Consider the following 13679-nt stretch of genomic DNA (forward strand, 5'->3'; position numbering starts at 1 on the left):
TGAAAAATGTCTTTTTTAATACAAAATGAATGAAACTTAATTTATCAAAACAAGTGAAGTTTGCTTTTGAAACAAGAAAAATATGTATTTTGAAATGAGTGGAATTGTTTTGAAAATGGGTGAAATCTGTGTTTTAAAATCTGTGAACCCAGGGTATAAAAATGTGTAAAATTATTTTGTTTTAAATGAGTGAAATCATTAATTAGTGAAATATGCATATTAAAATAAGTGAAACTAGTGTTTAAGAACGACTGAAATTTGTTCTTTCAAATAAGTGAAATCATTTTTTTTTAATTAGTGAAATTCTTTTTGAATATTAGTGAAATATGAATTTTAAAATAAGTAAAACCAGTGTTAAAGAATAAGTGAAATTAGTATTTTTAACGAGTGAAATCATTTTTTTAATTAGTGAAACAGCCCAATCACTTTTATGAAATACAGAAACAATCTTATATTTTTTGAAGGTGATTTGAAAGATAATTGAAATTTATAAAATACAAAGTTGTCCAAATATATCCTAGATTGATCATGTTTTGAAGGTCTTGTCAGCAAGAATTGTAATATATATAAAAAATTCGAAAATGGACATTTGATTCAAAAGATATCAATCATTCAAAATATGAGAATGAATATTAATCAGATGTATGGGATAGAGAGTGCATGCATGCACGGTTATTTTTCTCCTCTGTAAAAGGCTGACACCCAGTAGGTATGTGTAATTTCTGTCAGGCTGTGTCAGTAGTATTCATGGCGTATACAGCGAGAAGTGATTTACGTCGTCATACCACACGAATCTTGATGAAATGCATGTGTGGTAGGATTTCCAACCGGGGTGCCGGTTCCGGTAAATTTACTTTTTTGCCGTAAGGAATCCAATAACTTTGTGAATTTCGAGGAAAATCTGGCGGGCGGGCAAGTTTCAACTACTAAAACTTGATATGAAATTTCATAAATTTAACAAGTTTCAACTAAACCCTAAATCCCTAAAAGCATATGAATATTTTTAACATAGTACAGATGTAGACGCTCATACATATGCATACACACTCACCCCTATGAACACACGCACGCACACCCTACTCCTATGCGCACCTCCGAGAAACTGGATCTACATGTCATCTTGAGATTGACGAAGTTACCATAGGTGCATCTGTAGTTGACGGGTACATTTCTCCTGTTGAACGAATATCGCCGAAAAGCCAGAAATAAATTCAGCAAAATGCGAACATTAGTGTGAAGTCTAAGACTTGAACCCTGATAGGTTGGTTCCACTAAGCAGAACCCAAGCATCTGAGCTAGGCCAGTTCTCAAAAGCATATGAAACTTCATTATTATTTTTTATTAGAAGTTGAAAAGATGTATTTAAGATTGGTCTTGTTCAAAAGTTCTCGTGGTGCCGAAGCTCGCATATGCGAACGAAACTTAATTTGGATAGAGTAGATTTGTAAGAAATGAAAAAGGCACGAGAGATGGGGTGGATGGAGAATACACCTCTGGCGAAAGCTGACAAATGCATATATGTATGGACTAGAGATTATAGTAATAAAATCCGTAAGGTTAACAAATGTATGGATCTTAAAGCAATCGGACGGCCAGACACGACTCACGGGTGCATGCCCCCACACCATGGTGCTCCTGCGAATGTCCGCATCTTTATCCATGTAATTAGCGGCGGCCAAGGGGACAACCTAGGATTTGGTACTGATGAAGGGATGGAGATGGGGTTGGTGGCTGGAGCGCAGGTGGACGGAGAGCCAGTAGATGAATCTTCAGTAGATTGCATTATGGGTTTGTGGGTACGGCATCTGGTGGTCTAGAGTCGAGAGGAGTCCTTTCATGCGGTCATTCAGTAGATAAGCAACGCATCTGGGCTCGTGCTCAAAATGGCGCTTCCGCCTCATCTCCTCCTCTTATTTCTGTAGCCGCGCGCCCTGATGCCACCCTCCGCGATCTCTCGCAATCGCATGCACCACCGCTGAGTGCATATTTCGTTTTTTTTTTCTGAAAAGAAAAACGATGCCGAATGCATCATGTTTCACATGGCCTCGCCGGGGTGCGGAGGAATCCCGCCCCCGCTGGGGCGACTGCTCTCTCCATGGCCTCAACATTAAGGTCGCCGGGTCGGTGCCGGACATGGGTGCTCTCCCCGGAGGCGGCTCCAGGCCAATTACAATCCCTCCATATTTCTGGGGTGAGGGTCCGGTGGCCCAGTTGGCGAGGCGGTTTGGCTGGAAGGTGAAGCCGAGGAAAGGTGGTGGCTTCCCCGTGCATGCGGGCTACTCGGAGGCGAGGGCCTTGGTCGGCAAGGGAGCCGTGGCGGATCTGCGAAGGCTGTCTCGCCAGGCGGAAGACATGGTGGCGGAGGTGTTTGCCAGCATCAAGGACGAGCGGTTCGGAGAGGAAGCGGCGGAGGTGCCAGAACCGGCGCGGCGCAGGGTGGCACCGACGTCGTCGACGTGGGCTGCGACCTGCTCAACTCCGAGGTCATGAACTCGTTCCTCAACGTGGCCGACATCGCCACCTCGGGCATCGTGAGCGAGCCCGCGCTGCGGGCAATCTACGACGCCTATGCCGCCACGGTCGCGCGGATGCTCACCCAAAGGTGGCACGAGCCCGTGGCCAGGATGGCCGCCGCGCTGTACACGTGGCACATTCAAAACGACCGGCACATGTTCCTCCGTCGTGCTCTCCTTGGATGGCCCAAGGCCCGCAAGTCGCCGGCGCGGCCCCAGCGCGAGGCAGACTTCAACGAGGTCTTCGACGCCGACTTCCACACCACCGGCTTCAGCAGGCACCTCGACCCCGAGTACGCCTGCGACGGCGGCGAGGAGACCTGCAACCACGTCCGCCGCTTCCTCGATCGCCAGGATGAGGACCTGCTCGGCGCCTTCTGGTCGTCTCTCGTCACCAGCCCGCTCGAGTACGTCCGGCAGGGCGAGGTGGATGAGCAGCGCGAGTACCACCTCGTCGAATCCTCGCGCCTGCAAATGGCCCAGCTCTTCTCCAAGGGCCTCGTCGTCGAAATGGTCTGGCTGATCAACCATGCGAACCACCACACCTGGCAGGTGAACTACCTGTTCGAGGCCGCCATGTTTGGCAGCATCCTGGACGGCGGAGCATTGATAGGGAAGCTCGACCGGGCAGAGGGCGAGGAAGAGCAAGACCGAAAGATCGAGTAAGAAGGAAGGTTGGAAAGAGGAAGAGTATTTATATATTTTATAATTATAATATACCTCAATATAGTTACCTTTTCTTATACTAGCCTTGCTAATCGTGGGTTTTAATACGGAGTAAAAATCGCAAATGCTCACATGCACGCATATGCACTCATCTCTATAAGTGCACACACCCCCCCTCAGCGGGGGTGGCCCCTCACCTTTTTCTGGCCAATTAAAACATGCCAACTAACCCACTCCGTCGATCCCGTAAAAGAATGTCCGTGCGTGTAGCATTGCTCCAAACACATGCCCTATTTCCTATGAGCATCTTCAAGATACAGGCAACATAAAATCCTGAGATTGACGAAGTCACATAGACACCTCATATAGTCGATGAAAATGTCTCTTCCTACTCAACAAACATCACCAACAAGTCTAAAATAAATACAAAAGAATACGAACACCGGTGGCAAATCTAGGACTTAAATCCTCATGGGCTAGTTTGGAAACTTAACCATCTGGGCAGATGGCCAATGTTAAAGTGATTACTTATAATATTAATTACTAACATATATACAAGGATAAGACTAAGATTAAGAATACACTTTATATTAAATATTTAATTACGTTTATCTTTCTGCAAAAGAGAGGCTATTATTCGGGCAGTGCTGGGCGCCAGCGCACCGGCCCAACAGTTCGGCCGGTCGCACGCCAGCCGCCCGATGCAGCGCGCCCCAGTCGTTCGATCTGCATCTTCTTCGATCTCTTCCCGTGCTGGCCCCTCTCGGATAGACCTCCTTCCTCCGCCGCCCCCTCACCTAGATCTCCTCGCTTCGTCGCCCCGTGCTGCCAGGTGCCGTCCTCACCGCCGGTCGCCGCCGTCGTCTCCTATGTTCCTCGCCGGCTCTGTGCATGCAACAGCTTGTACCCATGGTTGCAGATCCCGCGACAACGGTCGCAGCTCCGGTGGCGCCTAGCACAACTCCGGCGTGCGTCCATTGCGGGTCGCATCACCTCCGGCGACGAGCTCGCAAAAAAAAATTGTACTCTCCCTCGGTTGCCGGTAGTAGCAAAACAAACAGGCGGATGTAGCAAAAAAAGGATTGGTTCTAACAAATTAAAGCTCGCTGGTGCCGCCTGTCATCGCCATTGTAGCAAATTAAATCAAACACATGGATGTAGCAAAATTTGTCTTCGGTTCCAGCAAAACCAAAACATGGTTGTAGCAAAAAACTCAACCGGAAAAAACATCACATTTGCACATTCCAAGCAAAGAAAACATTCGCCGATTTCAACAAAAATCAACGCCGTGTAGGGGAACGCGACATAAAACAAAAATTTTTCGACCTACGCACCAGCCCAGGACCACTATGGAGACTGCATACATGGTTTGATCTTTTTCGTTACCGACTCGTAGCGCAGCGGGAAGTAGAGTCGATGACGATCGGCGGTGCAGATCCCCGCAGGTAGGATTTACAACCTCCCAACCGCGAGGATGTATACCCTCATCTGCTCCTCAGACAGCCCTCCGGGAGGCGGTCGAACAGCCCCCCGGACGGTGTCGCAGACAGCCCTTCGGGAGGACCTTCGAAACTCGAACGGTCACTCGGACAGCCCTCCGGGAGGACCTTCGAAACTCGGACGGTCACACGGACAGCCCTTCGGGAGGCACTCACGAACTAAGACCGAAACTACGATCTCTCTACAGAGTTGCACACATACGGTGTCATCTATCCGGCAGGGCTTCGCCGTCCAGAACTAGTTCCTGCCGGAACCCAGACAGCCTTACGGCTCTACGAAACTCTTTTCGTGGGAGGGAGAGAAGAAGCCAGATAATGCATGGCATGTGTATGAGAGCAAGGGATGAGTGTGGAGGGCTGCCCCTCCACCTCTATTTATAGGAAATCCCAAGGGGGTAGGGTAGTTTCACAAAAAACCCAAAATGCACATGAATGAAGTCCTTCCACAAGGACCTAGGAGTGAAACCAAGGAACAAGAGGGTCCCCAAGGGGGGATACCCCATGTGGCCGGCCACACCCCCATGAGGGGCCCAAAAAATGGCTCCTATCCATCCATGTCATCCCCAAGATCTTTTGGAGCAAAGCCCCAAAAGGTGGCTTTCCATAAAGTAACCATAAAGCTGATTTTCACTATTCACGACGACATTTTTCAGCGTCTGATCGAACTGAAAATATTTATGTGGGCTAAGAACATTTCCAGTACCCACTAAAATGATTTTCAACGCGTTCCGAAACAATTCCGGTTTTAGTGATTTTCATCTGCGAAACGCATCTGAAGTGGCTCCGGCAGCTCCGGAACATTTCCGGTTTTTATCTCAGAAAATTCCAAAAAGCTTCCAGAATGATTCTGGCATCCTCCAAGAATTATCAGGCATGTGCCGAAACCAATTTGACTTAATGGTGTATCCCGAAACAACTTTTCGGTATCATCGAAACTTATCCGATGACCTCTCTCTGCGGTACGATTCCGCTGTCCGAAACTTTTCGGTGTCCGAAACTTTTTCGGTGATTTTCTCTCAGACTCCCTGTCTAGTATTCAGCAGATAGATGACCCTTAAGCGTGTGACCCTATAGGTTCGGTGAAGTATAGACATGACCCGGAACCCCTTCCGATCAATGATCAACATCGGAGCCGTGGACACCCATATTGACCCCTATACCCACACGAATAAATATTCGAGTGAACCTCCAGTTGCCGTGTGCTATTCCTGTTGCTTCGCGATATGTTACAAATACCCGAGGTGAGACATGTTGGCATTCCCGTGGATCAACAACTTGTCCACTATGCTAGTTACCTCGTTACCGGTATTGTTCTCTTTTCTCGTTATCGTGTTCCGGCATCCCCGTGATCAAATCACAAAGTGTCTGGCCAGACGATGATGGATACCGTAACACCGAGAGGGCCCAGAGATATCTCTCCATCGTTGGAGGAGCAAATCCCAATCTTGAGCTATCAAGTTACTTGACACACTTTTCCATGAACCCGTAAGCCGCCGTAATAGCCACCCATTTACGGATGACGTTTAACAAACCCCAAAGTTCATGAAGCAAGCATGAAGAAACTCGATACTCTCATGGTCTAAGGAATCATGCAAACGTTAACCATCTCTGTGTTATGTACCAATAAACTTGTGACGAATGTATCTCATAGCATAACATCAATTCGGGTCGATTCAACACAAATGTCCTTCCTGACATTGTGCCCTCAAAGTTGCTTGGCATAGACATGCCCATGATTGGGAAAACATAATCATCATGCAACACTTGAGCTAGTCTTAGAGGCATGACTAGGAATACATTTTATCGTTTATTATTCCACACGTGCATATGGGTTCTCCCCAGAGCCTTTATGGATATACGGGCTCGGGAACCACAGCAGTTATAGCATGGAACATAAACATAATTATGAACAGGGAGATAATCAATAACATTTATTATTGCCTCTAGGGCATATCTCCTACAGACTCCCACTTGCACTAGAGACAATAATCTAGCTTATGCTAATGCACTTCACACCTGTGGCACACCGGTGTAAATATGCTTCGCTTGTGGTATAGCCTGATGTCCAATGGATCTGACGACTTCAGTTCCGTGTGTATCTTTGCATGTCCTCGCGTTTTCACAAAATTCATATTTTGTGTGGACTTGGCTTTGTATGTATGTGAATCACAGGTCGAACCTGGATTCCTCAGACTGAGTTATGGAGCAACTACCTGCAGTAGTGTCCCATTGTCAAAAGCCATCTTGGAACTATACTAAGTTCATGAATGAACTATATGATTCAACATCTTCTTTGTCGCTTCTAAAGCGTCAACATACTTAGCCCTTGTTATAGAATTCGCCACAGTAACTAGTTTGAACAAATTCCAACTAACTGTGCCACCACATTGTGTGTTACACAAAACCCTTAATTTAAATCGAAAATCGCATGGAGAAAAGATGAAGACTGTATCGATGTAACATTTTACAACGAACTCTTCATGATCTCTGCTTGCGAGAAAACCATGTCATCAGTACTTACTCTAGTACTCTGTGACATCTTTCACTGTTGTCCCATGATCAGTAATTTGATCACTTTGGTATCCATACTCGCAACACCTTGGGAGTATCGGACATATCTGGTTGTTTTACATACCATGGAATACATGATTAATCCAAACACAAAAGTGTGTGGAATCTGCATCATGTATTTTACTCATCAGTGTTTTGGGACACCGAGTCTTGCAAAAACTCTTTCCATGTGACTTTGGCAAGAATCACTCCTTGGCGTTTTAAATGCTAAAAGGTTTTAGCATCTTGTCAATATGTATTCATTGCTTAGCCCCATTAGGTAAATCTATCTCCATAGATCATCATGCCTAATATTGAGGCTATTTAGCCTAAGCACTTCATCGAAAAACTATTTTCAAATGAAGTCCTAATTTGTGTCAAGAAATTTATTTCCAATTACCAATGTGCCAAGCACATAAGGTTTTTAGAAATATTATTACGCTCCCACTTACTTTCTTGAATTACAAGCATCTTCGTTACCCATTGATGAAGTCAAAACCCCTTTGACCATTTCATCAAAACACGAAGATTCCAACTCCATTTTGCTCTCTTCTGTCCATTGCTGGAACTCTGAAGTTTGCATACCTACTAGCATCCTCTGGATCGACAAATTACTTTGGACTGTATCATATACAAGTCCTAGCTTTCATTTCCATCAGATGGAAATCCTTTTATCATCCATGTTTCATATCTCATGATTGAAATATGTATTAATTGCTAGTTCAACCCGAACCGACTTTAAGCATCGCTACGATGAAAACAACCTCATCGTAGTCAACTCTTGAACTTGTTATTTCAACAAGTCGAGCTTTATGGATAAAACATTTTTATCCGTATCAGTTTTAAGTTCCATAAATATTCGTTAGACTCTAAGTCTTCCGAAAGGTGTATCAAGGTTTTAATCTTGAATCACTTATATGGAAACTAACTCGGGTTGTATTGGCATTTAGCCAATTCTGGAGTCAGGGCCCATCAACGCTTCCTTGTGTATCGTAGGTATAATGTTGTCTAACAACAATATCTCGTTTGCGCACCTGAGAGGTTTGCACGAGCCTTGCCTACGTGGTTCAGCTGCAAGTTCGACCGAAGTTCATACATTTTATTGTAGAGACTTCCGTATCAGTCGCAGTAGGAAACTCTGGAATTACTTCCAAGGTCTCTTTCCTTTGATCTGATGAAGATACTGTTTATCTCGTCGAGTTGCACTATTCTCCCACTCACCTTTTAGAAAGAACCATTCTCTTTAAAAGCATACCGTTCTTTGTGGCAAACCTATTTGCCTCGGTATAGTGAGGGAGGAATACCCAATGACTTGGGATAACCTACAAAGTAGCACTTGTCTGATTTGGAATAGGTTTGTAACCTTTTACACAAGCCCCATATTCCAAATGTTAAGAAAAGATACAACATGGTTGGGCGTACCATACCATGGCTTCATTTCAACAGACCCGATGTAGCTCTTTTCAGTGTAAAAGCCGCAGTCTCTAAAGCATCACTTTAAAAAGGATAATGGCAAATTTATTTATGTCATCTTTGACCTTACCATGTCATAAATGGTTAGATTACATCTCCACGGACTTTTCACTTGCAGTGGTGTTCCGGGAGGTGCAAGTTATGAAACCCCTTTCACAACTCATCAGACATTCGCTAAACATGTAACTCAAATATTCCTTTGTGCAATCAAATTGCAGAAACATAATTTTCTTGTTACAATAACTTCTACTTCATTTTTGAAAACCTTTCGAATGATTTCAAAAGATCCAGACTTACGTCTCATCAAGTAAATATCCATATATCTACTTGAGTCATTTCTGAAGATAAATAAATCCACCACTAACAACACTTATCGGACTACACACATCAAATGTATGATCACTAATAAGTTTGTTGTTCGTTCCTTATGGCCTGTGAACGGTATTTTAGTCACTTCACTTTTCGGAGGAAAGTTGCAAGTGTCAGATGATTCAAAATCAAAAAGACTTCAAAATCCATCATAATGGAATTTTCCATGCGGGTTTCTCCAATGTGACCAAATGTAGTGCCACACTTGTGTGGTATTCTTTTAGTCTTGCGACATTTAGCGTCAGTGTTATGGATGTATCATATTACCCTCAATATTCATAACATACGTCCCATCTTGGATGGAAGCATGGCCCTTCATGTTATTCATAATACTTAACAACAATTGTTGTTTTTATGAACAACTCTTTTGCAACAAACATTGTGCAATGGGCTAGAGTGTATGAAACTCTAAAATGAATTATGAAAGTAAACCCAGAGGTATTGTATTATTATCAATATTCATAACATACATCTCATTCATAATGAAAGTATGGCCCTTGTGTTATTCATAACATCGAACATAAAAGGTTCTCTTATGAACAACCTTCTTGCAAGATACCTTATGCAATGGGCTAGAGTTTGTAAAACTCTAAATGAATTATGAAAATAAATACAGACGGCAATACACCGATGGAAGGTATAGTAACATTTACTATGTTCCCTGTGTATACCTTAACCTCATTTCTGGCTAGTCTTTTTAGGCCATAGTAGCTCTTACAGTGATTCGCAATTGAATGCAATCGAGCGGGTATCTTTGTGATTAACTCACAATACCCAAGAATTAGTGATTAACATGTTTAACCATAATTCCCAAGAACTATATCTTTGACCAGCCTACTATACATCAAAAACTTGTATGACATTCATACATGAGCTGGATATTCCAGTCATCTTTCTTTCTGCCTTTATACTTCTAACAGTTTAACTTTTAGTATTTCTCCTACTCGCAAAAGAAGCACCCAACTTAAGAGTGGCGTTAGCCCCGGACTTCCTAGGCGTGTAAGTCATACTAACACCCTTTGGACACTTCCTTTCTCTTTAAGTTGTTGTTTTATTCACCTTTCATTATATGACAGGCGTTCTTCTGGATCCCTTTCCCAACAGTCAAATGCATAGTAAACACTTTTACTAATACTTGCAAACAAACATTGCTTTGTTTGTATCTGAAAATAATTTTCAGTTCCATGAATATCATATAACTATCCCAACTTTCGAAGTTTGGGTTTCATGGAAGCAAACATATTGCACTTGACTGAAACGGAATTATAGCTTTTGGATCGAAGGACGAGAGTCACATGATCCATAGCATTAGCGGGAGGATACGGAAAGCATGCGATAGGACAAAGTCCTTCTCGGCACTTTTGAGGACAATCCTCATATTACGGTACCAATCGTAAAGTTTTAACCAGATATTTAACAGCTATTCAATTTTAATAGGGAAGGTGGAAACGCGAGCCATTATTCTACAACTATTTTGCAAGAAACACTTAGACAATGTTCATAATTAATTGCACTAAGAATTAAACATGTTAATTCAACAGTGCGCTCCCACTCAAATCAATATCTCTCAAAATTGATTGTGAGTGATACAAGACCCACATTTCAATTGTTCGCCATTGGTGTAACACCACTGATGACGAAAAATCTCAACCGGTAGGCCAACTTGCCAATCACATCTCTATGTGACTCTTGTTCATCTTTCGATGCGTGTGTTCCGAGCTCATGACGGTCATGCCTGAACGTCAAGACAACCAAGTGATCTCGCTGCGAGGTCTCAACTCACCCGCCTCACACTTCTCTAATCGTTCGTACCCGTGTGACACGGCGCACCCCGAAAAGATAGGTGCCGTGACGGTGCTACACTTGGGAGAACACTAACTACTTGGTATTTTAGTGAGAGATCACCCTAATAAAAAGCGACTACCGCGCAATCAAGAAGGGTGCATCATAAGGGATAAACATCTCAGGCAATTCATAATAGCATGATATGGTATAGCCCTTTCTGACGGAGAAGTATTTCATTTCTTCGTCTTCGGCATTCGCGTCGGTGTTCACCTTCGCGAAGATTGCCACCACCTTGTCGATGCACCAGATAATATTGCTATCTCTATAGCTAACAAAATAATGCATTACACAAGGTTGACACGCAGGTCATTAAAGTGCAATCATATGGCTCCAGCCATCATGCCGAATCATGACACGCAGGTCATGTTAATCAAATTACATCATATAGTCATCTCATACATAATCGAATTAGTATGAGCACTGCTATACCACATCACATGCACATCCTGCAAAACCAAGTTAGACGCCTCTAATCGGTTTATGCAAAATTTATTTTACGTGGCTTCTAAGGTTTTGACTTAAACCGCAGCTACCAACGTTTTATCATCAAGTATGATTATTCAAGTTGCTAGATTAACATCTCGGGGTGTATGAAACACGGGATAATTAAATCTCGAGCCCCATACTAAACTTCGTCATACGCATGACCCCCGTGCAGATCATATCTGCAATGCCCTTTCATCTGCGAATTTCATCTTTCTTTTGACTACGGCAGAACCCAAAGAACTGATAGCACTTCCATGATCAATCAGGATCACGGATTGCCAGAACTTTGTCAAATTCCACCATGCTGTCTCGAGATTGAGCAAACGCAAATTCTAGGGAAGCAACAAGAACCTCGGGTAACAGATTTCATCTGTCACCCGCATAAATAATTTTCAGCAATAGATCTCATCTACTACCTAATTATATTATGCAATACCCATACATCTCCATGTATTCTAGATCGAAACCTGCATCTACGCATAGCACGGCTCTTGATGCCACTGTAGGGGAACGCGACAGAAAACAAAAATTTCCGACCTACGCACCAGCCCAGGACCACTATGGAGACTGCATACATGGTTTGATCTTTTTCGTTACCGACTCGTAGCGCAGCGGGAAGTAGAGTCGATGACGATCGGCGGTGCAGATCCCCGCAGCTAGGATTTACAACCTCCCAACCGCGAGGATGTATACCCTCATCTGCTCCTCAGACAGCCCTCCGGGAGGCGGTCGAACAGCCCCCCGGACGGTGTCGCGGACAGCCCTTCGGGAGGACCTTCGAAACTCGAACGGTCACTCGGACAGCCCTTCGGGAGGACCTTCGAAACTCGGACGGTCACACGGACAGCCCTTCGGGAGGCACTCACGAACTAAGACCGAAACTACGATCTCTCTACAGAGTTGCACACATACGGTGTCATCTATCCGGCAGGGCTTCGCCGTCCAGAACTAGTTCCTGCCGGAACCCAGACAGCCTTACGGCTCTACGAAACTCTTTTCGTGGGAGGGAGAGAAGAAGCCAGATAATGCATGGCATGTGTATGAGAGCAAGGGATGAGTGTGGAGGGCTGCCCCTCCACCTCTATTTATAGGAAATCCCAAGGGGGTAGGGTAGTTTCACAAAAAACCCAAAATGCACATGAATGAAGTCCTTCCACAAGGACCTAGGAGTGAAACCAAGGAACAAGAGGGTCCCCAAGGGGGGATACCCCATGTGGCCGGCCACACCCCCATGAGGGGCCCAAAAAATGGCTCCTATCCATCCATGTCATCCCCAAGATCTTTTGGAGCAAAGCCCCAAAAGGTGGCTTTCCATAAAGTAACCATAAAGCTGATTTTCACTATTCACGACGACATTTTTCAGCGTCTGATCGAACTGAAAATATTTATGTGGGCTAAGAACATTTCCAGTACCCACTAAAATGATTTTCAACGCGTTCCGAAACAATTCCGGTTTTAGTGATTTTCATCTGCGAAACGCATCTGAAGTGGCTCCGGCAGCTCCGGAACATTTCCGGTTTTTATCTCAGAAAATTCCAAAAAGCTTCCAGAATGATTCTGGCATCCTCCAAGAATTATCAGGCATGTGCCGAAACCAATTTGACTTAATGGTGTATCCCGAAACAACTTTTCGGTATCATCGAAACTTATCCGATGACCTCTCTCTGCGGTACGATTCCGCTGTCCGAAACTTTTCGGTGTCCGAAACTTTTTCGGTGATTTTCTCTCAGACTCCCTGTCTAGTATTCAGCAGATAGATGACCCTTAAGCGTGTGACCCTATAGGTTCGGTGAAGTATAGACATGACCCGGAACCCCTTCCGATCAATGATCAACATCGGAGCCGTGGACACCCATATTGACCCCTATACCCACACGAATAAATATTCGAGTGAACCTCCAGTTGCCGTGTGCTATTCCTGTTGCTTCGCGATATGTTACAAATACCCGAGGTGAGACATGTTGGCATTCCCGTGGATCAACAACTTGTCCACTATGCTAGTTACCTCGTTACCGGTATTGTTCTCTTTTCTCGTTATCGTGTTCCGGCATCCCCGTGATCAAATCACAAAGTGTCTGGCCAGACGATGATGGATACCGTAACACCGAGAGGGCCCAGAGATATCTCTCCATCGTCGGAGGAGCAAATCCCAATCTTGAGCTATCAAGTTACTTGACACACTTTTCCATGAACCCGTAAGCCGCCGTAATAGCCACCCATTTACGGATGACGTTTAACAAACCCCAAAGTTCATGAAGCAAGCATGAAGAAACTCGAT

At 44.3% G+C, this 13679-nt stretch overlaps 1 protein-coding gene across 1 annotated transcript; it reads left to right on the forward strand.

The window, feature by feature from the left end:
- The first annotated feature begins 1613 nt into the window (after positions 1-1613).
- Positions 1614-3179, forward strand: LOC123142363 (uncharacterized). The gene is made up of 2 exons (XM_044561309.1): positions 1614-1788; positions 2344-3179. Exons 1-2 carry the CDS (start codon positions 1614-1616, stop codon positions 3177-3179), a joined length of 1011 nt encoding a protein of 336 aa, XP_044417244.1.
- Positions 3180-13679: the final 10500 nt, after the last annotated feature.

The sequence above is a fragment of the Triticum aestivum genome, chromosome 6D, assembly GCF_018294505.1.
Source record: "Triticum aestivum cultivar Chinese Spring chromosome 6D, IWGSC CS RefSeq v2.1, whole genome shotgun sequence".
NCBI lineage: Eukaryota > Viridiplantae > Streptophyta > Magnoliopsida > Poales > Poaceae > Triticum > Triticum aestivum.